The following is a 25,146-nucleotide window of genomic DNA, read 5'->3' as shown; positions in this document are numbered from 1 at the left end:
TGCTCCCCTACATTAGGCTCCGATGCAGTTATGACTCCTTTTCAAAAAATAGTTATTTATTTATTTGGCTGCGCGGGGTCTTAGCTGCGGCATGAGGGATCTAGTTCCCTGACCCGGAGTCAAGCGTGGGATCCCTGCACTGGAGCGTGGAGTCTCAGCCACTGGGCCACCAGGGAAGCCCCACGACTCCTCTATTGTCGTTCCAGTTTTCTAAGGTCCAGGTCTGCCTTGGAGTTCATGCCCCTGAAGAGTCTGACTGGGCTCTCTGCCTGCAGAGCGGAGGAGGCTGGAGTCCAGGGAGAAGCCTGGAGCCACACTTCTCTTGGCCCCGCGGGGTCAGCACTGGAAACAGGTCCTGCACGAGTGGCCTCGGATGCTGCCAGCTCTCTGCCCAGACCCACAGCTCGCAACCCTCCGTGGGGACGCAGTCTAAGGACCCCGTCTTTAGTTCACACCCTACAGTCAGCCCTGTTCCCCCAGCCCAGCCCCGGGGCCAGGGAGAGTTGGCCTGGACAAGGTCCTGCCCCCAGCCTGGACTCCCTCTGGCCTCGCCTTTTTCTGTTTCTGGGCCTTGTCGGGGCTCTGAGTAGCTCAGCTTCCAGGCATCCCTGGGCGTGGGATTCATGGGCACCTCGGGTCCAAGCTGTGGCCTCCACTGGGGACCCTGAGCTGTCTGCCTCCAGCTGTTACCTCTTCCTCTCTCTGTCTCAGTCTGTTACTGTTATCATTCTTTTTTTTTTTTTTTTTAATTATTTATTGGCTGTGCTGGGTCTTCTATGCTCAGTTCAGTCACTCAGTCGTGTCCGACTCTTTGCGACCCCAGGGATTGCAGCACGCCAGGCCTCCCTGTCCATCACCAACTCCCGGAGTCCACCCAAATCCATGTCCACTGAGTCGGTGATGCCATCCAACCATCTCATCTTCTGTTGTCCCCTTCTCCTCCTACCCCCAATCCCTCCCAGCATCAGGGTCTTTTCCAATGAGTCGGCTCTTCTCATAAGATGGCCAAAGTATTGGAGTTTCAGCTTCAGCATCAGTCCTTCCAATGAATATTCAGGACTGATTTCCAACACCACAGTTCAAAAGCATCAGTGCTTCTATGCTGCAGGGGCTTTTTCTAGGTGTGGCTGGTGGGGGCTACTGTCTAGCTGCGGTGTGCAGGCTTCTCATTTCGGTGGCTTCTCTTGCTGCAGAGCACGGGCTCTAGGGCTGGGGGGCTCAGTAGTTGTGGCTGCGGGCTCCAGAGCACCGGCTCAGTAGTTGGGGCACACGGGCTTAGTTGCTCTGTGGCACGTGGGATCTTCCCAGGCCAGGGATCAAACATTGTCTCTTCCATCAGCAGGCCGGTTCTTTACTGCCTGAGCCACCAGGGAAGCCACCAGGGAAGTCCTGTTATTACTCTTGTTTGATGTGTTACACTTAGTTTTACAGTTCCGTGTCTCCGCACTATTTGAGTATATCAAATTGCTTCAATGTCTGCTGTCTGTTTTCCTTTTTTTCTACTTTAATTTCTTTTAGGTTTATTCAAGGTAAAAATTCCTGCTCCCACCTTGTTTTCCTTGACTTTCCATTAACTGTTTTTCACTGGGAAAGTAACAACAGCCCATGACGGAAGTAGGACCCAACGAGAGGGGAGGGCTTCCCTTGTAGCTCAGTTGGTAAAGAATCTGCCTGCAGTGCAGGAGACCCGGGTTTGATCCCTGGGTCAGGAAGATCCCCTGGAGAAGGAAATGGCAACACACTGTAATATGAAGGTTTAAAATTTGTATGAACTAATATGGGAATGTTGCAGGAACAAATTGGCTTTTGCACATTTAACATCTCAGGAGAAGCCTACATAGATCACAGTGTAAGCAGATGCTCTAACCCTCATTCTTCCCTTTGAAAAAGACCCCACGTCCCCATCTTCCGCTTTGCTCTAGGCGTGGGCGCCTACCTCCCGACCCCGGGCCTTTGGTCTTCCTCTGTTGACAAGCAGGCGTTTGCCCTGCGGTGCTGTTGTGTCTTGGCCCACAGGCGAGGGAGATCCACGCCCGACTCCGGGACGTCAGAGTCCCGAGGGAGTGGAGGAGAGGTAAACAGCTTCTGCAACAGAAACACGAGGCCAGGCCACACGGCTGGAGGCCGGCGCCCGGGGTCAGAAACTCGGGCCAGCCAGCGCCTGCCAGCCCCTCACCCGACACGGCCCGGTCTGCTGTTGACTGTCCTGACTTCACAGGGCAGTGAGCATTGATCCCTGAGGAATGCAAACTTGGGAGTACAAGCCTGCTCCCAGGAGGAAGACGCACCTCAAACCACCCGCGGTGTCTCCCCAGGTCACGGGCGGGATGTCATGTGGGCTCCGTTCTCCCGTGCAGCCGCCCTTTCCAGGCCTGCACCCTGGGCCGGTGCGTGACATCTACACTGCCTGTCTTCAGAGTTTGGGCCCCACATTATACAATCTCATTGGAAACGGGATGTTGGGACTGAGAAAAAGTGGGGGATGGGAGGGTAGGGGAGAGAACTAGACTCAGTCAACTCGCCTAAGGAGTCTCTGCCATGTGCAGGGCTTTGTATTTCCTATCGTTTAGTCACTCAGTCGTGTCCCAACTCTTTGTGACCCCGTGGGCTGTAGCCCACCAGGCTCCTCTGTCCATGGGATTTCCCAGGCAAGAAACGGAAGTGGGTTGCCATTTCTTTCTCCAGAGGATCTTCCTGGCCCAGGGATTGAACTTGCATCTCCTGAACTGGCAGGTAGATTCTTTGCCACTGAGCCACCAGGGAAGCCTGTATTTCCCACAGGCATCTTTACAGGGATGCTGCATACTTTATTCATGTGTGTGTTGTTTCTCTCCCATCCTGACGCTAGAATGTGAGCTCGCAGGAGGCAGAGACTCGCATTTTGTTGAGTGCTGTGTTCCCAGTACCTAGGAGTGTCTGGCACGGAGCAGGCATGCAATAAACATAGGGTGAATTAATGGATGAACACGCTGCGCTGGCAGGTAATAACAGAAAAGAGTCATTGTGCACCAAGGCCGGGGGCTTCTTGCAGAGCATGTCGCAGGCTTTGCTTCTTCAAGTGGGTGGGTACATGGTACACTTTACAGGTGAGACCACAGCTCAGAGAGGTCACAGCACCTGCAGAAAAGGCGGTACTGAAATTTAAACTCGGCTATCCTGTCTCCTGGGTCTTTAGTTCAGACCACGCCTCCGATTCTACATCCTGGGAAAGTAAGAAAGACCAGTTAGACACAGTCCCTGCTCTGCAAGCGGAGCTGTGCTAACTGGAGCAGCTGGAGCACACGATGGCCTACAGGGTCCTGCGTTCCCCACGTGCAGAAACTGCCCCACCGCTGACCGTGGCAAGGTGGCCGTGACATCAGCGTCCATCTCCTCTGGGGTGAAAGGACACCTCCCTTGGATGCTGCCTCTCAGATGCCCACCTCACATCCTACATCGCTCATTCCTGAGCCCGTCTGGGCAGGGAGGGGGATCCTCCTGGACGAGATAGGCGCTGTTCTGGAGGAGAGAGGGGTCGGCCTCCCCCGGGAGTGGCCATGTGGAGGAGGGCTGAGACAGGAACACAGGGGCCCGGTGTTGGGCACCCAGGCCCAGGCCGCCACGGTAGTCAGAGGCTGCCTTAAGGATCCTGGAAGGGGACCCCGCCTGCAGCCACTCTCGCAGGTGCCCCCCCACCCCTCGGTGTGGCTGAAACGTTCCTCCCAGCGGCCCTCCTGTTAACCCCACTCCCCTCCCTCACCAAGGCTCCCTGGCCTCCCTAATGGGGTCGGAGCTGCCTTCTTCTATATCTACTTCCCTGACTTTCTGGTTAACCTCGGCCTCCTCCCATATACCAGAGCATCCCACGTTCCCACCAAAGAGTGGGACAGGACAGCTGGACCAGCCCACAGGCCCTTACAGCCAGGCCTCCTTAAGTTCCGCCTTCCTCGTGTGCCGCCCTGGAGGAGGGGTGGGGTGCTGGTGGGGATGGGAGGTGCTGGTGGTGGTGGTGGGGTGGGGGGGAAGGGCTGATGAAGCAGAAGCCCAGGAGGGTCTCCACAGCCTCAAAGTCTCTGACAAGTTCTATCTGATCTTTAAGATAGTTTGCGGATTTTGTATTTCACTCCCTAGCATGTCAGCCTTTAGTGGTGGTGGTGTAGTTGCTAAGTCGTGTCCAACTCTTGCGATCCGTGGACTGTAGCCCGCCAGGCTCCTTCCTCTGTCCATGGGATTCTCCAGTCAAGAATATTGGAGTGGGTTGCCATTTCCTTCTCCAGGGGACCTTCCTGACCCAGAATTCAAACTCGTCTCCTGGATTGCAGGCAGATGATTTACCAACTGAGCTATGAGGGAGGCCCTATGTCAGCGTTTGGGTAAATGTAAAAACAATGATCTTCCCCAAAGCTTGTCTTTGTTCCAATGGATAGACACGCCAGGTATGTCTGGGGCCTCTTGTAAGTCCCCAGGCTGACAGGCAATCAAGGCGTTCCACGCTAGCGTGGGAGGCCACGAAGGAGCTCACGCATGTTCCTGAGAGAAATACTTTGCGGCCCCACCCCGGGCCTACAGACTGGAACCCTAGGGTGGGCCCAGTCCTGAGCTCGCACACCCCGGCCAGGTGACAGACTTGGGAAACTCCGACCTACAGGCAGCCAAAGTTAGCCTTAAAAAGGAAACAAAGCGAAACCACCAGAAGACGCTTTGGGCAGCACCGCAGCACCCCTCCCCGCCTCGGTTCGCATCCCTGGGAAGGCCGGGACGCGCGGCGGGCCCGCTCCAGGAGGCTGGGCAGTGACCCAGGTCCCCCTGCTCCGGCCGAGCGCGGCGGGCGGGGAGAGGGGCGGGGCGGGACGTGCGCCCGGGCCCCGCGCGAATGGCCTCCAGAGGCGCTCGGAAGCGGCCCCCGCCTGGTCCCTGGCCCCGCGCAGCCTCCGGCCCAGACCTGGTCCGGGTCCACCGGCGCCCGTGGGGCGATCGCGCCGGGCCGGGCCCGCTTCTGAGCGCCTGAAACTTGGGGAGGAAGGAGAAGCCGATTCGCGAGGCCCGCCGCCGCCCAGCTGCCCCGCCGGCGAGTTTTGCGCCTTCTCGGCCGCTGTGACAGCGCGCGGGAGACCGCGCCGCGACCCTCGGGAGGGCGGACCCGTCCGGACCCGCTGGGCCGACCTCGCGGGGAGAAGGACGACCGAGCTGAGTGCGCGCTAACCTCGGGGCTCGGCGGGCAGGACTGGGTGAGCCGGGGACCCCGCCCGCCCGGATTCCGCGCCCCTCGGGCCCGCCCTCTCCGCGAGCCGGCTTCAGTCCCTGCGGCCGCGCCCGGCCCGCGCCCTCCTCCCACCCTGCTCCGGGCAGCGCGGGCAAACCCCCGAGCCTCCCGACTGGACCTGCCTTTTCCTCTCGGACCGAGGCGGGCGCGGCGCTCTCTCTGCACCTCCCCAGGCGTCAAGTGTCCCGAGGACAAGTCCCGGGCCAGGGCGTCATGGAGCCCCGGGGGGTGCTGCTAAGTGCGGAGGCGCCGGGACCCGCGCCCTCGGAAGAGCCCGGGGCAGCCGGGGAGCCGCCCGCCGCGGGAGCGCCCATCACGGAGGGCGGCTGCGTGGCGGCGGCCCCGAGACCCGACGCCGAGCGTGGGTCCTCGCAGGAGCTGGTCACCCCGCGGGAGCAGGAGGCGCAGCTGGAGAGCCGCCGCCGCGCGCGCTCCTTCTTGCTGCCCGCCGACACGATCTTGCAGGCGGCCCAGGTCCTGCGGCAGCGCCAGCCGCCTGCCCCGGGGCCGGAGGGCGGCGAGGCGGCCGAGGACGCGCCGCTCGGTCCGGGCGACTGCTGCGCCAAGTGCAAGAAGCGGGTTCAGTTCGCAGACGCGCTGGGGCTGAGCCTGGCCCGCGTGAAGCACTTCAGCGAGGCCGAGGAGCCGCAGGTGCCGCCCGCCGTGCTCTCCCGTCTGCGCAGCTTCCCGGCGCGCGCCGAGGACATGGAGGGGCTCCCCAGCCTGCTGGCCGCCGTGGTGGCCGCGCCCCGCCGCGCGCCGCCGCCGCCCGGGCTGCAGCCCCTTTTCGAGCTGCCCGGGCCGAGCGCCGCGGCCGCGCGCCTGCGGAGACAGCGCGTGTGCCTGGAGCGCGTGCAGTGCGCGGCGCCCGGCGGCGCGGAGGTGACCGGCTCGGGCCGGGTGCTGGGCTGCCCCGGGCCGCGCACCGTGGCCGTGCGCTACACCTTCACCGAGTGGCGCTCCTTCCTGGACGTGCCGGCCGAGCTGCGGCCCGAGCCGGGGAAGCCTCTGCCGCCGGACGCGCCGTCGGGGGAGGCAGGGGACGCCGAGGAGCCCGACGCCGAGCGCTTCCACTTCGCGCTGTCCCTGCCCCCGGGCCTGCTGCCCAAGGAGGGGGAGGACGCGGACGCTCCGGGCCTCGCCGTCCACTTCGCCATCTGCTACCGCTGCGCCCAGGGCGAGTACTGGGACAACAACGCGGGGGCTAACTACACGCTGCGCTCGGGGCGCCCGCCCGACGCGCTCTGAGCCCGCGGGGCTGCGCTGATGGCGTGCGGCGCCCAGGCAGTCGGGCATCGTGCCCCCGGAGAGAGGGAGGCCCTCAGTGCAAGCTCCTTGGCACCCAGACAGATCCTGCCAGCAAGCACGGAGCCCGGGCCAAGCGCCCTGCCTTCCCAGCCGCTTTGGCCTTTGGAATTCTCGCCTTGCAACGAATGGGAAGAAGTCCTCAAGATTCCGAGCAGTGACTTTCTCCACGAATAAAAGACTCTTGAACGAGGCTGCAAACCTTTGGGATTTGTTTTTAACTGTGGACGCCCCCTCAGCTCTCAGGGAGAGGTGGAAGCATCGCACCGAGGGCTGGCATGCATAGTGGGTCCGCGGGAGCCTTCCCGTCGTCGCTGCCTTTTCTCTTAATTGGGATCTGGGAAGTGTTTGCGCTTGCATACAGATATCCTTTTGAAAATTTAAGGCCACGTGCATGTCTGCTACTTGATATTTCAGCTCCCGGCAGTTTGGGAGGCCTTGGCAGTTGGGCCATCTTCAGCGGATGCCGCTGCACTTTAAAATAAGCAAACCACAGTATTTTCAAATTTCCCTTGTCCCAGCCCTCCTCTTGGATGTGGAAAGGGCCTAGATTTTCCATAGTGGGCTAGAGTGTTCTTAAAAATGTTTCGTATAAGTCGTTCTTTCCCCGGGCAGAAGAAGATGCTTGTTGAGTTGAAATGCCAGCGTGATCGTCAGGCCTTGGCTGTGAGCCGCCAGAGCCGGTCCCGGCCTCCAGCTCCTTTGTGCAGGCAAAGCACGCGGTCGCTGCTGGACTTATGGGCCATCGGCAGTCAGAGAAGCTGGCCTCTCAGTGGCTGGACTCCCCAGTGGGAGAAGAGGGAAGGAAAGAGCTTTCTGTGCCTCCTGGAGCCACAGTGGGGAGTGGTGACTTGAAGGATGAAGCCTGCCCACCAAGAAGATCCTGCTCTGAACCCACTGGGCACAGGCTACAGCTATGGGCACCAGTCTGGTTGGTGGTCTTCATTCACTGCTGATGGCCGTGGATGCCAGGATAAGGTGGCCATGCACGACCAGGGCCAGTGAGCCTCCTGAGGACTCGACTTCTTCAAATCTCCGTCATCCCTTGGTAATCTGTCCGTCTTTGGTTTTCACGTGTTCGGGCACATGGCTAGTATAGTCAGCTCCGTTTTGCAATGCTCATCTTCAGGGACCGGTGGTTTCACAGCTGCTTTCTAAGAAGCAGGGTAGGCAACCTACAGCCCATGGGCCAGATGCAGCCTGAAGGCTGTTCTTGTAGGTCCTGAGAGCTAAGAATGTCTTTTACATTTTTAAATAGTTGGAAGAATTCAAAAGAATACTATTTTTGTGACACATAAGAAGTGTACAGAATTCAAATTTCCATGCCTGTCAGTACAGGTTTGTAGGAGCAGAGCCATGCACATTCATGTATATGTTATGCACAATCATCTTCCTGCTACAAGTGCAGAGCTGAGTAGATGCAACAGAGACCTTATGGCAAATTCTAAAATATTTACTGTCTGGCCCGTTAGAGAAAGTCTGCCAACCCCTGCTCTAGAGAAGTAGTATTTTTTTTTTTTTTTTAAACTGTATGTTGAAAGTTATATTTAACAAAGCACTTAAAACTTTTAGTAAAAATTTGTCACTTGACATAAACCTCCTTTGGGTAAAGGTAAAACTGGTTGCCTTACTCTTGGTAATCTTGGTTGATTACAGTAAACACTAAGACACCAAATAAGTATCTTAGTACACTTATAGGAATAAGTACAATTATTCCTATACTGGGGAGGGGACTCCAACTGCTTCTTCTAAGAAATAGCAGTGGGACTTCCCTCCCTGGTGGCCCAGTGCTTAAGAATGCAGGGAATGAGGGTTTGATCCCTGGCTGAGGAACTAAGATCCCCTATGCCGCAGGGGAAAAAAAGAAGAAGAAAAAAATAAATAATAGAAAGTCAAGACAGCTGACCTATGGCACCCCTCGGAATTAACATCAAGCTACAAAAAACTGCCAGATATTTTCATGCCTCAAAATGGGATGTCTCAAGCTATAGAAATATTTAGTTTGAACTCTGGTTTGTAAAATATCCTTTTTGACTATGGCAGTGTTTGCCAAAGGTAACTGATCATGGAAAAAGTTTAAATACTGATTTATGAGTGGAAAGCCATCAGAAATTAATGAATTACAAGTTACAGTTGGAGTAAAGCGGACTTTAAAAAATGGTCATGTGGATGACCTAATTCACATGTGCTTATAAACAAATACTTTATAATGATAAAGTGGCCCAGCGGGTGTGGCCACTGGACCTGGAAGCTGGCCGAGCTCTGGGTGCACCGGGCAGCTCTGTGTGGGCGCCAGGACCACAGCTCGGGAGCTGTCCTGCAGCAGGGGGCGGTGGCAGTGGTCATCCAGAGTCCGGCTGCAGGGCCTGGGGGACCGACTCCCGACCGGTGTGCTGTGATTCCCCACCTGGCCACGCCCCCGCCTGCCGCACCCCTCCTGCCCTGACCAGGGGGAGGGCTTCCTGGGCGATGCTGTGGGTTTGAGCCACGCAGAGCCCGCTGCTCGTTTAGTTTCTGGAGGTCTGTTTTGGACTCCTGGCGAATCATTTTATGAGTTTCCCATGTTTCTGCTCTCTGGCACAGTGGTGTTTACGTGTTTTAGTCTGCTCGGCTTTCTCATTCCCTCACTCAGCTGCTTGTTTCTTAGGAGTGTGTGGCTTGGAGCCACGTAGGGTATTGTGACCTATGTCGTGTGTACTTTGTCAGGAGTGCAAGGAACAGCCTTCGGGAAGAAATGGGAGGTTCTGCTCTTGTGCGACGTCACGGTACTGGTGTGCATTTCTGGCTCACATCATGGGACACAGGTTTGTAGGTTAAAAGGGGGCACTGTGCGTGCTGTAGCCTAGCAGGCAGCCCTAACAAACAGTGGGCTGTTTGCAGTCAGCTCTGCCCGGCCAGCCCCCGCAACGCCAGGCCTGGACGGTCTGCCAGCATGGGGGGTGTGCTTTGTGCAGTCACAGAGGCAAGGGACTGAGCGGAAACTGGGCCCAGCCCAGTGACCCTCCTCTCGTCCTGCAGGGCCATCCTGGCCTTACTGTCAGTAAGCGGGCCGGTGCCTGAAGCCCCTTTGGCAGAGGCCAACCCTGCTTCTCCTCAGGACTGGTGATGGATGGACACGCTCCACCAGGTGACCCGCTGTGTCTCCACGTCCTCCTCCAGGCTCCCCTCTGATCAGCGGGCTGTCGGGACGCAGCCCTTCGTGGGCCTTTCAGCCTCCCAGGCTGGTGGCTGGACAGGTAAACACTCTAACTTTAGGCTCACTAGGACTGAAAGCCCTTTGAATCTTTTTGATGTAGTATTTGCATCCTGTAGAGTTAGTTCTTTGGCTTCACCCTCTGTGAACAGACACATTTTTGGTAAAGAAAGAAATGAGTCACCTTTGGGCTGTGGGGAGATGGCGAAGATCAACGACTCGCTGTTAAGGTGTGACAGTGAGATGTACCTGGTGAATCTAATAGAAGAGCGGAAGTCTACAACGTCAGTTCAGAGCCATTTCAACCCGGAAATCTAGATACACAATCATCTCTGGGAAAGCAAAGATGCTGTAGAGACACTTCCAGACATTTTGGAGAAATCAGACTTGTGTAATTACCCCTCCCATTAGTATTGCTGGCACTGCTCAGGTTCTCTGAAACTTGTTAAGTCATTGCTCAAGGAGAACCAGCAGCCTCCTAATGTGTCCAGAAATGGGAAACTCGGTCTGAAACTCTGAATGGAGTAAAGACTGAAAGCAGGTGTCTGGTGAACTGAGCTTGAAACATTTAACCTCTAGGTTGAAGAATTCCTGCGCAGTCCTGCAGAAGGCCTTTCTAGAAACAGCTACACGTGTTCTGTTGAGAAAACACCCACCTGAGCACGTGAGAAGTTCACGGTGGTGGGAAATTCATGGTCCTTAAAGGGGCTGCCTGGCAGGGCTCCACGGTGTTGGTGGGTACAGCGCCTCCAGGGACGGCTCTGGGAGAAGAACTCCTGACATCAGGAGGTTGTTTGGATGCAGCTGAGTCGGCATTTTTCATAACCGAAGTGGGAGGAACAGGTGATGTCTCTTGTAGGAAGTTAGGTTTTGTCTGTTTTTACATTACATAAAAAGAAATGTGCATTTACATTCAGAAGCACTTAAAATGGCTTAGAGAATTCCATTTTGTATGTCCTTTTCAGCCTGGTTGAGGAGAATATGTTCTTTCGGAAAAAACAAAACCAGCCCACGTTTAGATCTGGGATTCCCTTGCTCATTTTCCCATCCCAAAGTGTCTGAACCAGAAGTGCTTCTGTTAATGGCATTTAAGGCTTGGCTGGTTTTTTTTTTGTGTGTGTGTCATTTTTAATGACTTTCTGGGGACGTCCCTGGTAGTCCAGCTGCTCAGACCCTGTGCTCCTAATGCAGGGGCTGGGGTTCGATCCCTGGCCAGGAAACCAGAGCTCACGTGCCACAAGTAAAGACCCTGAGTCTCTCAGCTAAGATGCAGCCAAATCCGTAAATAAATATCTTAGAAGATTAACAACAACAACAAAAAAAACGGAATTTCTGTACTGATGCAACTGCCCTGAAAGAGTAGTTTTTCTGGCCGGGGAAACACTTTCAGAATGGCCTGCGAAGTCTTCAGTTCCGAGGCTGGGGGCTGCCCGGCTCTGCATGACCCGCCAACCTGGAGCCAGGAGCCGGTGCCGGGGAGAGGACGTGCCATGTGGGGTCTGGGCCTGCAGGTGGCGGGGCCTCCCTGCCCCGAGACCCTGGCCTGGGCAGGGTGGGCTGCAGGCTGCTGTGAAGACCAGGGCAGGGCTCTGGGGCCCTGACCCGACAGCGTGCAGGTGACTCAGGAGACCCCAGGGATGAGTCTGTTAAGCCAAGGGTTTCTAAAGCCATCGGTGCCATTCTCTGTAGGACAGACACCTGTGACCTGTTACCTGTACGTGACTGCGGAGGCTGGGGACGGTCGGTAGCGGGACCTGGCTTCAGCACAGGGGCTCCCTTGTGTGAGCGATGGTCTGACTTCAGCCTGGTGTGGTTGAGTCTGTGGCCACTGCAATGTCTCCAACTACCCACATCATTCCTTCAGGGTCTGAAAATGCAACACAGCTCACCCCGGGGTATCTGGAAGCCCTGAGCTCTCAAGGGAGGCTGCTCCGGACAGCTCTGACTCACAGAGGGGTGGGGGCATGTCTCAGGGTCCAAGACAGCCGTGGCTGTGTGTGTGGGGGTGCACACAGAGCCTGCCCTCCCAAGCTGGAGCTATGGGGGCCCGAGTGGTCCTTGTCGCTCACCCTCCCAGACAGGATACTTTAATGTGCTTGTGAGGAATTCTGCAACAGTCCCTGCTAATAATGTGAGAGAAAGTAACCTCATTAACCTTCGTTTTGACATTTGCCTGAAAAATGTGCCTGGTGGAAAGTTTGGCTTGAGTAACAGGTTTCTGTGAGAGTGATTCTGATACTGTTTAAACTCAGAACTACTGTAGTCCGAACCCAGTCCCTGTGTTTCTCCTCGATTTTTAAAAGGATGATTACATCTTTGTGGTTTGAAAATGTCTTTTCAGTTCTAAGGAATTTGGAGGAAGTTTTCTGTGAGCTTCTCTGCTGTTATGGTGATATTTCTGTATGTGCTACACTTGAAAAAAAGTGCTGAACCCAAAGTCCTAATTTGAATAAAGAATGTGAAGTGATTTGGGACCTTGAAAGCTGTCACTGAGTCTGGGAACGTTTTCGGGGCTCACCACTGCGGTGGGGGGCTCTGGACTGAGTGGGTCGAGGCCGTGGATGCTGTGGACATCCTGCAATATACATGCAGGCCCCCAGCGCGGCGGCCCCGAGACCTTAGCACGAGGCTGGAGAACCCGGGTCAGTAGTAGCATCCGAGCATCGATTTCCCGGTTCTGCCAGTGAGCCAAGGTTACAGGAGATACTATCGCTGGGGTAAGTTATGAGACGTGAACCCGGGAATTCTCTGCTTTTTCTGCAAATACTTGTGAGTTTCAAACCATTTCAGATAAAAAGTTAATACCAACGTTAAACTTTTTTTTAAAGAAAGAAAACCTGCTCCTGAGCAGCATGTGAAGTGTTGCCAGGCGCGGTGCTAGCAGAGAAGCACGCTGGCTGCCTGTAGGTGGCCTCACGTGGGAGCGACGCACGTGCTCCAGGTGAGCCTGGCCGGCCGTGGACACGGCTCGGCCTCGCTGTCCCTGCGCTTTTGAACATGTCCCTTCCCTAGAGAGCGTGAGTTTTCACGTCTGCCAAGCAGGGGCAGGATTCTTGCCTGACTACACGGTTGTGAGCTTGAAGGGAGGCTCTCTGTGGCGCGTCAAGCACACACTATTTTTTAAAAAAATTTTTGGCCACTCTGCACGTGGGATCTTAGTTCTCCGACCAGGGATTGACCCCACGCCCCCTGCAGTGGAAGCGTGGAGTCTTGACCACTGGACCGCCCGTAAGTCGTGTCTGACTCTTTGTGACCCCTTGGACTATAGCCCCCAGGCTCCTCTGTCCACGGGATTCTCCAGGTAACAACACTGGAGCGGGTTGCCATTTCCTGCTCCAGGGGAATCTTCCTGACCCAGGCATCGAACCTGGGTCTGTCTGCTGCATTGGCAGGTGGGTTCTTTGCCACTGAGCCCCTTGTGAAGCCCAGGAAGCTGCTGAAGAGCCAGGACTTCCTGCACCGTCTTCGCTCCCACTTACGGGGTGCCTGCCTTCCGATACGCCCTCCACCTCCTGACCTGAGTCTTCACACCCCTAGGCTGTTCCAGCCCCAGGATCTCTGCGAGCTCCCTCTGCCCAGCCTGCTCTCTTGCTCGCGCGCCCAGGCCAGCGCTGGCTGGTTTTCTGGTTGTTCTCCAGGTGTTTAGTGGGGCTCCCCAGCCATGAAGCCAGACTCTTGGGGGCGGGGACCCCTGGCTGGTGTCAGCCTCCGCGTGCCTCAACCCCAAACTGAGTGCTCTGCCGAGTACATTCAGAACTTTCTTTTGAACCTGCTGCGAAGACGGGGACAGTTACTGCTGGTGAGCAAGAGGCAGATGTCCCTTTTCTTTCTCAACTGGGTTCAAATTCTCCTTGAGGAATCACAGAAGCAGCAGAAGCCAGGGAGAAAAAGTGCTCAATTTAGAAGAAGCCGGAAACACACTTGTTGACTCAGACTCTGAACTGCTGGCTGGGGAGGAACCCAAGGGGCCATGGGCCTCCACCATGAGTTGGTTCTCTGTGCCTCTGCAGGAGTCCAGCTGGCTTCACTGCCCAGTCCATCCCAAATCCATATTCCTGTGGGCCACTGGCTGGGCTGAGTGCTCTGGCTGGCTCCAAACAGCACCGAAGTTCCACACGAAGCTGGGGACGGATGCTGAAGATTTCTTGCTGATTGTGCCAAAAACTAGCATTCAGGGAATTCCTGGTGGTCCAGCGGTTGGGACTCGGTGTTCTCACTGCCAGGGTGCGGGTTCAACCCTGGCTGGGGAACTAAGACACTGCAAGCCACAAGGTATGGCCAAAGGAAAAACGAAAACGAGACTAGCATTCAGATGGTCTGCAGGATGGTTTCTTTCCTTTTGATTTAACCGGAATTGCAGGCTTTTAGAGCTGGAAAGGTCATTAGGGGTCTGGTCAGCCCTGGGAGAAGGAAATGGCAACCCACTCCAGTGTTCTTGCCTGGAGAATCCCAGGGACGGGGGAGCCTGGTGGGCTGTCGTCTCTGGGGTCGCACATAGTCGGACATGACTGAAGTGACTTAGCAGCAGCAGCAGCCCTGGGACCCTGGAACATGAAGTTGATGTTCATGAGCTGAACGTGAAATTAGACCCAAGTCTTTACCTCTCCGCCTCAGTGGCTGGATTTTTTTCCCCACCATTTGCATTCCTCCCACCACACCATATTCCTGTCTTCCAATTTTTTTTTTTTAAATAAATGTTTTATTTATTTTTGCAGTCTGGGTTATTGATACATCGTTTTTCCTCTCTGAACAAGTTTCTGTTTGTAGAGTCCCATGAGGAAGTGAAAGGCTGTGTTTTTAGAAATAAAAATACATGCTAAAATCTGGCAAGTTAATAATCCTAAATATGCTCCATGGTTGAAGTGTGAGTGGAAGACGAGACTCTGAGCATTAATATTGGAGTCCTCGATCGTGTATCCTACATGTGCTTCATAATCACATGCTGCTAAGTCACGTCAGTCGTGTCCGACTCTGTGCGACCCCATAGACGGCAGCCCACCAGGCTCCCCCGTCCCTGGGATTCTCCAGGCAGGAACACTGGAGTGGGTTGCCATTTCCTTCTCCAATGCATGAAAGTGAAAATTGAAAGTGAAGTTGCTCGGTTGTGACGACTCTTCTTGACCCCATGGACTGCAGCCCACCAGGCTCCCCCGTCCATGGGACTTTCCAGGCAAGAGGTGCACCTAAATGGAAAGTACTCCTTCCATGGAATAACAAATTCATTTTTCTAAGACCCTGTACAAATCTAAAAAAAAAAAGAGTCACTATGGTGTACACTTGAAACTAACACGTTTTAAGTCCACGTTACTTCAATAAATACATTTTTTAAAGGCAAAAAAAAATTACTCCTTTAAAAACTTAGAACCAGTTATGTTGTTATTAAACTGTCTCTGTGTTCAAGACAGACGTAGTCACCTGAATTCACTCAGTAACTGAAGGGAAGTTCTATGGAAATATTTTCACAATGTTTAACTTGACATTTATGAGGGGCTCCCTGTAACTTTCTGGCTGATGAGAGGAAAAGGTTTCTAACTTCCTAGGAAAGCTCATCACTTTAGAAGGAAAAGGATGCGGGTCGTTTGTAGGAAGCCGTTTTCCTGCTGAGCCATGACCCCTGCAAGTCCAGCTCCTCGGGGAGGGGCCGCCCGCACGTCGATGCCTGACAACGGCCCTCCGGGGGGGGCGCAGGGACGCTGGGTCAGAGAGCAGTGCAGTTCCCACTCCAAAGGTGGTGTCTAACTTCAAGACAACAAGACACCAGCTTTGTCTGCTGTAGGTGTTAGTGGCAGCAGTCTCCCAGATTCATCTCGGAGGGCTCTGCTCTGAGGGTCTTTGGACTTAAAGCTTTGCCTTTGAGCATCTCCTGAGCAAAAGTATCTGTCTTACGCCCCATGTGGATCTCGACAGGAGAAGCCATTTTCATGAAAGTTTCCCTGCAGGACCAAGGGCTGCAGACAGACTGAGAAGGGAAGATCCTCTGTTCTCAGAGGTGAGGTGAGCCCTGCCCACAGACTCAGGGCAAACGGTCAGAGAAAAAGCCTGCTTTCTTTACCAAGGATGAGTTTGCTCCAGATCCTCTGTAACAAAGAGATGCACCCCTGGGATCTGCGGAGCGCACGTCCTCGTGGGCTGCTCCCTTGGTTCCTAGGACGGAGCACCAGCGAGGGGCCCGCCTTCATCTGCTGACCTCCCTGGCTGTGTCCCTGCCCACGACCCATGTGCTGCTTCTCGTGGCTTCACCGTCTCACCGGGGCCACTGTCGCGGGACTACTGCAGTTTAACAGGCGGAACGGTTAAAACGTGGTCCCTACGGTTGTCTTCAGTCGAGTCTGGATCATCTGGGTTCTGCCGTGTCCATCAAGGTGCGTTGTGTCCATGGCTGGGGAGTCCAGGAGACGCCCTCCCAGTGCAGCCCAGGGAACCTGCCCCCTGGTGTGGGGATTGCAAGCTTGTCGTCCCCTCCAAGGGCGGGGGGCACGGTGGTTCACTCGGGTGAGGCCGCAGGTGGAGGGAAATGGAGGGGACTCGCTTGGTGGCAGAGTCTCTGTGGACAGGGCTCACCTCACCTCTGAGAACAAATAGGATCTTCTCGTTTCAGTTGCTAAGTGAATTCAGTGGGAGGGGAAGGGCGGTGCGAGGCTCTGGAGGCTTCCTTCATGGAGTGACATCAGAGCTGACATCTGTTGGCGGCACCCTGGTCCCACGCAGTTGTTTCTGAGCGACCACACCCCTGCCTGGGCAGAGGAGAATGGGCCCCGGAGCCACACACCCAGGCTGAGACACTGCCCCCGGACAGCCAGCTGGGGCGGTGGGGAGGTTTGCCTCCTACCACGTCACCATCTGCTGAGTGGTGCTCTCACACCGTGGCCCTAAGACATGCAAAGATCTGGGTTTACAGGGGGAACAGGCTTGGGACTGAGCAGGGATGGGTCTCACGGGCACACGTGGGCCAGAGCGTCCTGGAGCAGTCGGTTAGGGCCAGACGTCACGAACGCATGTTGGGACCATTTGAATGCAGTGTCCCAACACCATCTACCATCCACAGACGAGGCGGGCAGACACGGTCTTCACCCGGGCGGGAGGACGCCCGTGACTGTGAGAATTACAGTGACGTGGGGAGTGCTGCAGCGGCTCGTCGGCGACAGTCCCCACGTTGGGACCTGTGGCTGTTTACACGAGCCTGGTATAAACCCAAACACACGAGTCATAAAATCACTTAGTACTGCAGATGGAGGGAGGTGGTAAGCAACAAAAAACTGGTGTCCAAATAAACTCCCCCAGAAGTAGGTTAGTAATTCCTTCTTTTCCTGTTTTGAACTGATGTGTTTTCAAGGATAAATTCACACGAATATTGTTTCTACCTGTAACATACTCAAAGAGCAGAGTTTCCTGAACTGGCTAAACATTAAAAAGACCAGGAGAAATTTAAAAATTATAAATTATTGTTGGTGATTTGAACTATGGTTCCTCTGACTTAGAAAAGGCAGAGGAACCAGAGATCAAATTGCCAACATCTGCTGGATTATAGAAAATGCAAGGGAATTCCAAAAAGCCATCTACTTCTGCTTCACTGACTACACTAAAGCCTTTGACTGTGAGGATCACAACAAACTGGAAAATTCTTACAGAGATGGGAATACCAGACCACCTCACCTGTCTCCTGAGAAGAATATATGCAGGTCAAGAAGCAACAGTTAAAACTGGACATGGAACAACAGACTGGTTCCAAATCAGGAAGGAGTACGTCAAGGCTGTATACTGTCACCCTGCTTATTTAACTTCTATGCAGAGTCAATCATGAGAAATGCCAGGCTGGATGAAGCACAAGCTGGAATCAAGATTGCCGGGAGAAATATCAATAACCTCAGATATGCAGATGACACCACCCTTATGGCAGAAAGTGAAGAGGAACTAAAGAGCCTCTTGATGAAAGTGAGAGAGGAGAGTGAAAAAGCTGGCTTAAAACTCAACATCCAAAAAACTAAGATCATGGCATCAGGTTCCATCACTTCATGGCTAATAGATGGGGAAACAGTGACAGATTATTTTCTCGGGCTCCAAAATGACTGCAGATGGTGACTGCCGCCATGAAATAAAAGACTCTTGCTCCTTGGAAAACAAGCTATGACCAACCTAGACAGCACATTAAAACGCAGAGACATTACTTTGCTGACAAAGGTCAGTTCAGTCAAAGCTATGGTTTTTCCAGTAATCATGTATGGATATGAGAGCTGGACAATATAGAAGGCTGAGTGCCAAAGAATTGATGCTTTTGAACTGTGGTGTTGGAGAAGACTCTTGAGAATTCTTTGAACAGCAGGGAGATCAAACCAGTCAGTCCTAAACGAAATCAACCCTGAATATTCACTGGAAGAACTGATGCTGAAGCTGAAACTCCAATACTTTGGCCACCTGATGTGAAGAACTGACTCACTGGAAAAGACCCTGATGCTGGAAAGACTGAAGGCAGGAGGAGAAGGGGATGACAGAGGATGAGATGGTTGGATGGCATCACCGACTCAATGGACATGAGTTTGGGTAAACTACAGGAGTTGGAAATGGACAGGGAGCCTGGCATGCTGCAGTCCATGGGGTCGCAAAGAATTGGACACGACTTAGCGACTGAACAACACAACAAATAAATAACTATGCCTCATCTGTCACTTATCAAGTCAAAATATGAAGTGCTGAGAAATTTCTTTTTAAAAACTCCAATCTCTCCAGGTGACTGTGTCTCAGTGAGTGAGCTTTGGGACGCACGTTTCAGCATACACTGGAGTCCCCTGGGGTGTGTCAGACTGAAGATTCTGATTCAAAACAGGTTGGGGTGGGGCTGATGTCAGTCATCCTGAGACCACCCTGGGCATCGGGTTGTAGGACCGTCCCCAGGTGAGCAGCCACACACAGGGAACCTCTGTGGTCACGCTGGGCCTGGGTCTCAGCGGTAGAATGCACCCTGCTCCCCTCCGTCCCTGGATCTCTTCCAGTGTGTGGACTTGTCTTTGCAAAGGGGACACTCGGCTCAGGGCTGGACCCTCCCTGCTGGGCTCCCCACCGCCCTCTGCAGGCCCAGCACCAGCAGGACCCAAAAGCGCATTAGTCATGAAGACACGTGTGTCTGGCAGAGAAGGCCAGGGAGATGCTTCCATTTATTGTCAAGGACCGAGAAACACGTCTGGAAATGCTCTATACAGGTGCTGCGGAGCCACAGGGTGGGGTGGGGTGGACGAGACTCCACTGTACACGGCCTTCCCTCGAGGCACTCCAGCTCTTCATCCTGACGCTTGAACAGAGGACAGCCGGCGCCAGCCGACCTCTGTCACCAAGGCTGCAGAAGAGGGGACACGTCGCTCAGTTCATCAGTCCCTGGAGGGCAGGCAGAGTGAGGCTATTTAAAGCTGGTGCAGAGGCCCCCCGAGGCCTGCTGGGGGCCCCACGGCAAGCGGGACGGTGCTGCCGGTGGTCCTGCTGCTGCTGGAGGCTGGTCCCGGCTCCTAGGCCCGGGGCTTCTCTTGATTCTCAATGACAAGCTTGTCGGTTGAATACATTTGGCCAATGTGGACCTGGAGGCAAAGAGAACACAAAGATCAGGAACTCGGGCTCCGTTAGCTGTGAAAACTCAGAAAGAGCGTCTCCACAGACGTGCGTCATTCTGGAGACTGTGCTGTGGGCAGAGTGCAGTCGCGGCTTTGCTTTGGCTGCGTCCTGGCACCGTACCCACCGCCCCCAACCAGTTCCCCCGCCTTGGGGACAGTGCAAAGTTCCCATTCACGCCTTCTCGCCCCTGGAACAGCCCCAGAGGCAGGCTATCCTGAGATGGTGAGACCCAGGCTGCCTCATGCACAGTGACTCCGCACCCACAGGATTTCCGGCCCTTAGGACTGGTTCTTCCGTCAGGATGGAGTTTTACCGTAAAGCGTGAGTGAGCCTTGTCCACACCGGGCAGAGCCTGGCTCTTCACGCACCTGTCTCACTGTCCACCTGTCCTCTGGTCTCAGCATCCTCGTCTGTAAGAGAGCCCTGGAGGCTCCCAGCAAATCTTCACAGTCCTCTGCTTTGGACCCACAGCACGGTTGGTGCCTATAGGGTGTGAGCGCCCCAGGACAGTCACACGTGTGCTGCAGTGCGGGCAGGTAACGGGCTTCCTGCCACCTCCCGAGGGGCCGGCTCCACCTCCTAATGTTCCCCCAGCCGGCAGCAAACAGAGGGATGCTGGGAAGCCTGCTGCCCCCACCTGGCAGCCCACCTGGGCCACCTTCGAGGGCATGTGTCCATCCAGGTCTCCTGGAGAGCCCCTCAAAGGCAGGGCAGGTGACCCGGGCATGCTGTGGCCCTGGGGCCCCCAGTCCTACGACCACTGATGAGAGGACAAGAGAAGTAAGCAGAGATCAGAGGGCTTAGCCGCAGAGATGACTTAGGGGCATTTGTTGAGGGAAAGCCCCCAGGAGCCCTGGAGGAGGTGTGAAGGGCAGCCCATTCCCAGCCAAGACACAGATGAGTGGCGGGCACCTCCTGTACCAGGACTGTGCTCAGGGGAGACTGAGACTGACCCTGCCCTCAGGAAGCTCAGAGTCTGGGAGGGGAGACAGACAAGGAGGGAGGTAACTGTAACCTGATGGCTGGAGCATCTGCAGCCATTCTAGCACTAGGAGGTAAGTTTGCCTCATCACACTGAAGATGAGAGGCAGGAAGCAGAAGCCTGAGGTTTTGATGACTGTGGAGCCACCAGCCACCTTAACTAGCTTATTGCCAACTTTTATGTGAGAGAAAAATAAATCTCTATATTTTTAAATGTGTTATTTGGGTTTTTTGTTATACACAAGTAAACCAAATCCTAACTGATATGAATGCATACTGTGAATTTTAATTGTAGACTATATGATGACTGATAAAAAAGGTCACTGCAAAGAAGAAGGTGCGCCCAGGATAAGTGGAAGCAATGTTACTATCACCTGGGGAAGTGCCATTAACGGACAGTCTGAAAGTTTCTGAAGTTTGAACAAAGCCACACGGAGACTTAGACAGATCTCCTTTTGTCCCGCAATACCTGTTTTAGAGTATGTGGCTATTAATATTTTAGCATTTTTTTGTCTAGTCTTTTTATTCACTTATACATTTAAAATGTATGCACATATATTGAAGAAGAATATTTAAATTTAGAATCATAACTTTTTAAAACTTAACTTTATATCCTTATGTCATGAAATAGTCTTTGAAAGGATATTTTTAATAATGGACAAAGCCGCATTGTGAAGAGGCATAATTTATTTAATCATTCTCATATGATGAGTATTTGTGGAGTTTTTGCTCAGTCTTGGGGTTACCATTCTCATGTATAAACCTTTTATAGTATCTCTGATTTTGCTTATAAAAGGTTTCTAAAAATGGGATTATTGGGTAAATAGGTATGAATATTTTTATGGCTCTTGATGGATCTTGCAAAACTACTTTCTAAAAGTGAGCATTTGCTTGACAACTGACCCTCTGGACGGTCTGACGGTTTGGCAGAACAAACGCGTCTTTCCAGCTGGCCCACGGTGGACAGTGTGTGTGCCCACGGCCCCCTTGCCCAGCCTGGGCCTCCTAACAGAAGCCCCGTCAGACAGTTCACGCAGTTCTTGTTTCTCAGAGCCAGCATCTACGGGGCTAGGTGCTGTCACAAGAAATGCAGCCGTGTGAGGCGACCTGGTTCCGCTCAGCGCCATGAAGGGCTCCAGAGAAGAGGGCAGAGCCAGGAACCAGGGGGCACTCCAGAGAGTTCAGACTTGAGGAACGCTGCTTGGGTAAAGCAGGAGACCTGCTGGCCAGCGCCCACCGCACTCCCCGTCCTTCGGCCCCAGGGACGGGTGCAGAGCTGGCCCCGGGGGGGGACACTAGAGGCCGACCGTCTGCTGGCCAGCGGCCCCGAGTCCCCGGGGTGGGTGGGGAAGCTCTGCGAGGCGAAGGCCACCCGGGGGCAGGTCAGCACCCGCGGCTGCTGAAGTGCTGCTGGAGGGGCTTTACCAAGCTCTCTTGGAAGTGGGCAGAACCCAGAATCACGTCAGCACGAGAGCTGGCCCCTCCCCAGGGTGGTGACTGCAGGAGCCAGGCAAACCGCCAGAGAGAAGCCCGTGCGCGGTCACGCTGCCGCCCCTCGGGCCTGCACGCGGGCCCCAGGCCAGGCCAGGCCCAGGTAGCGCAAGAATCGGCCACGAGGTGAGGTGACCTGCGGCTAAAGTCCCAGGGCCGGTGCTGGGGCCAGCGGGTTCCGGCCTGCACCTTTACACCCAGCCTGGGGAACGCTGTCCACACGCGTTCTCGGACAGTCAGGCCGCTCTGTGCTCTGCCATCCCTACAGGACCCTTTTTCCAGGGTCAGTGTGAACCGATTCAAATTAAAGAGCTGCTTTAGACAAACGTGAAAACGTCAGATAAAAAGACAAGTACTGAGGTAGGCGACGGTTGGCTTCTGGAGGCCTGCTGCCAGGCCGTGCTCTGCGTCTCACTGGACAAGGACGGCACGGGGCGCGGTCACGCACTGCTCCGCTTGGTTGCGAGTCCCTGACGTGGGTTTGGGGTGCAGGGTGACGACACCTGAGACGGCCGCACGAAGAGACTCACAACATCCAGAGCGACGAACACAGCGGGTCCAGTCGGGGTCACGGCACCGGGTGTCCAGAGCGCAACCCAGAGGCGCCCGGCATGGCGGAAGGCTCGGGCTGTGAGGGTGCCCACCTCCTGGCTGGCCGGCCCAGTGTGGGCGTAATCGGCCAGGTGCTGAGAAGGCAGGAGTGAGCAGGTGCCCCCAGAGAAAAGGATGAGCACCCACCCTCTCCACCCCCCGCCCCGGGCACTGCCCCCGTGACCCAACCCCCCCGGGACAGTGTCTCCAACCCCCACACCCAGCAGCTCCTGAGTGGATGCCATGCCCGGGGGCAGGTGCCCACCTTGTTTCACGTGAGAAATGGTGGCGACAGCAGACACAGAAGGAGGAAGAACGAGCACGTCCACGTCCCTACAGCCCGCCTCTCACACTCAGCACCCCTGGGTCAGGACACACACATCCCTCTGTCCTTCTTTTCAGCAGCGGCCTGTGCCCCTCAGCGCCCGCCCTGCCAGCACTGCTGTGTGAGACGCAGGGATGTGGGGACCGGCCGTCAGCCATGGCCGCACCTTCCCAGGGCCGGGAGCCTCCTGAAAAACCCTGGGGTGGATGTACCCTGGCACACCTGAGTGACGGGGCTCCCTTCTCTCTTCCCCACCCCAAAGCCAGGCTGAAAAGAACACGGCAGTGGACACCGAGAGACCACCTGACTGAAGGCACAGACCTCTGAACCCCCTGTGATGGGGGTGCTGCCCTGGTGAGTGACACACCTGCTCCCTGAACACCCTGCTGTTTGGGGGCGCTGGCATCAGGAAGCCCTACCTGTGCCTACGCCACTGTGGAGAGCACCAGGCTGCTGGGCCACAAGCTGCAGACGCCCGCTGGCGCTGAGTAGGGCTGGGACATGGGCTCTCCTCCCCGGGGCCAGCCTGCACTTGCCCCAGAGCAGGACGGCTGCAGCAGTGGGAGACGCGGTGCCCGGGCCAGATCGCCCAGCTCAGCCTGCACCGGAGGACAGGCAGCTGCTGGCACTGCTGTTGCATGGGTCCCTGAGGGGAGGGACCCTGTCCCTCTGTCACCTCCGGAACTGCAGCCATGCAGGGCAGGCTAACGACCAGACCCGAACACCAGAGAGGCGACAGACAAAATAACAATACACATAAGGAATCAATCCAGTGGTCATGTATGGATGTGAGAGTTGGACTACAAACAAACCTGAGCGCCCAAGAATTTATGCTTTTGAACTGTGGTGTTGGAGAAGACTTGAGAGTCCCTTGGACTGCAAGGAGATCCAACTAGTCCATCCTAAAGGAAATCAGTCATGAATATTCATTGGAAGGACTGATGCTGAAGCTTAAAGTCCAATACTTTGGCCACCTGATGTGAAGAACTGACTCACTGGAAAAGACCCTGATGCTGGGAAAGATTGAAGACAGAAGGAGAAGGGGACGACAGAGGATGAGATGGTTGGATGGCATCACCAACTCCACGGATGTGAGTTTGAGTAAACTCTGGGAGTTTGTGATGGACAGGGTGGCCTGGTGCACTGCAGTCCATGGGGTTGCAAAGAGTCGGATACGACTGAGAGTCTGAAATGAACTGAATTGAAGGGAACCTAGGAGCCAGACAGAAGGAACCTGACCCGAACGTCTGACTGTAACAACGCTGCTGGGAGCGGCCAATGGCAGGCAGTGTGGTCGGAGCGCTTAGACTCAGGGGGAAACACGGCTGTACCGTACTTGTGAAATGTGCGCATGCGCGGGGACGGGGTCGCTCCGTGGGCCGGGAAGATCCCCTGGAGCAGAAAATAGCAACCCACTCCAGTGTTCTTGCCTAGGAAATCCCATGGACAGAGGAGCCCGGCGGGCTACAGTCCACGGGATTGCAACCAATCAGACATGACTGAGTGACTGAACACACAGGGAGATGGGGTGTCTTGATGGAAAACCAAACATCCTTTTTCAAATAACAGTGAAAAGCGTACACATCTAAGTTTCCGCATCCGCCTACAGGAGACAGTCACCAAAGATACAGAAGAGCAGAACAGAGTTCCCAGACCAATAAAGATGGAGAGGTGAAGAAGAGAAAACAAATCGTGATAAATAACAGGATGAGACGACAGGAACAAAGTCAGCCATATCAGCCCCTGTATGAAACAGGACCACAGGGGCAGATAACAAGACTCCAAAAGCGAAAGTATCTGATAAAGACTGAAAATCGAGGGATGAATTAAGATACACGAGGCACACTCGGGGTGAGGGGGCGGGGGAATACCAGTTGACATTAACCTTAGACCAGGTAAAGTTGAGTCTAAAACACTAGATTGAATAATGAGCAGCATTTACGAAAAAGCTGTCGCAGGCGTAGACCTGCGGCACTGGAGGAGACCACGGCTGAGCACACAAAGCGGAGACCATCAGAAACCAAAGGAGAGCTGGATGGAAGCAAGGTTACAGTGGGAGATTCTGATATCACTCCTCCAAAACAAAACAGAGCCAGACATTCAAGGACTTGGCCAAAGAAAATCGTAAAAAGTCTTCCACTTCTCAGGTTAATTTACTCTTGATTAGACTTTTGATTTAGTTGCCAGAGAGTTGCCCTTCACTTTCTCTTAAAGCGTATCCTCAATGTGCAGTCATTAAAAATGACATTGTAGAAGAATAGTTAATGACCTGGAGCATACAATTTGGGTGGAAAAGAAAAAGCACAATACAATCATAATTGAGAGGCAACCATCACACATCCTGGCTTCACAACTCTGCCCCGAACTCAGAGCTGCTTCTTTGCACAGTCCTGGGCCCCCAGGGGGCAGGCCAGGACTGAC

At 54.8% G+C, this 25,146-nt stretch overlaps 2 protein-coding genes across 3 annotated transcripts in view; one reads left to right on the top strand and one right to left on the bottom strand.

The window, feature by feature from the left end:
* Positions 1–3,986: 3,986 nt before the first annotated feature.
* PPP1R3G (protein phosphatase 1 regulatory subunit 3G) lies at positions 3,987–15,144 on the top strand. The gene has a single exon (XM_059880708.1). It carries the CDS (start codon positions 5,456–5,458, stop codon positions 6,488–6,490), a length of 1,035 nt encoding a protein of 344 aa, XP_059736691.1. The 5' UTR covers positions 3,987–5,455; the 3' UTR covers positions 6,491–15,144.
* Positions 15,145–18,855: 3,711 nt separating this feature from the next.
* LYRM4 (LYR motif containing 4) overlaps positions 18,856–25,146 on the bottom strand; it is a 92,112-nt gene continuing 85,821 nt past the window's right edge. Inside the window, 1 exon segment of one of the 2 annotated variants that reach the window (NM_001076306.1) lies at positions 18,856–19,303. In NM_001076306.1, coding sequence (NP_001069774.1) covers positions 19,235–19,303 — 69 coding nt within the window. In that variant the 3' untranslated portion in view covers positions 18,856–19,234. 2 annotated transcript variants of the gene reach the window in all.

The sequence above is a fragment of the Bos taurus genome, chromosome 23 (genome assembly GCF_002263795.3).
Source record: "Bos taurus isolate L1 Dominette 01449 registration number 42190680 breed Hereford chromosome 23, ARS-UCD2.0, whole genome shotgun sequence".
Lineage (NCBI taxonomy): Eukaryota > Metazoa > Chordata > Mammalia > Artiodactyla > Bovidae > Bos > Bos taurus.
The sequence above is the reverse complement of the archived record's forward strand: the minus strand, read 5'-3'. Positions and strand labels throughout refer to the sequence as shown.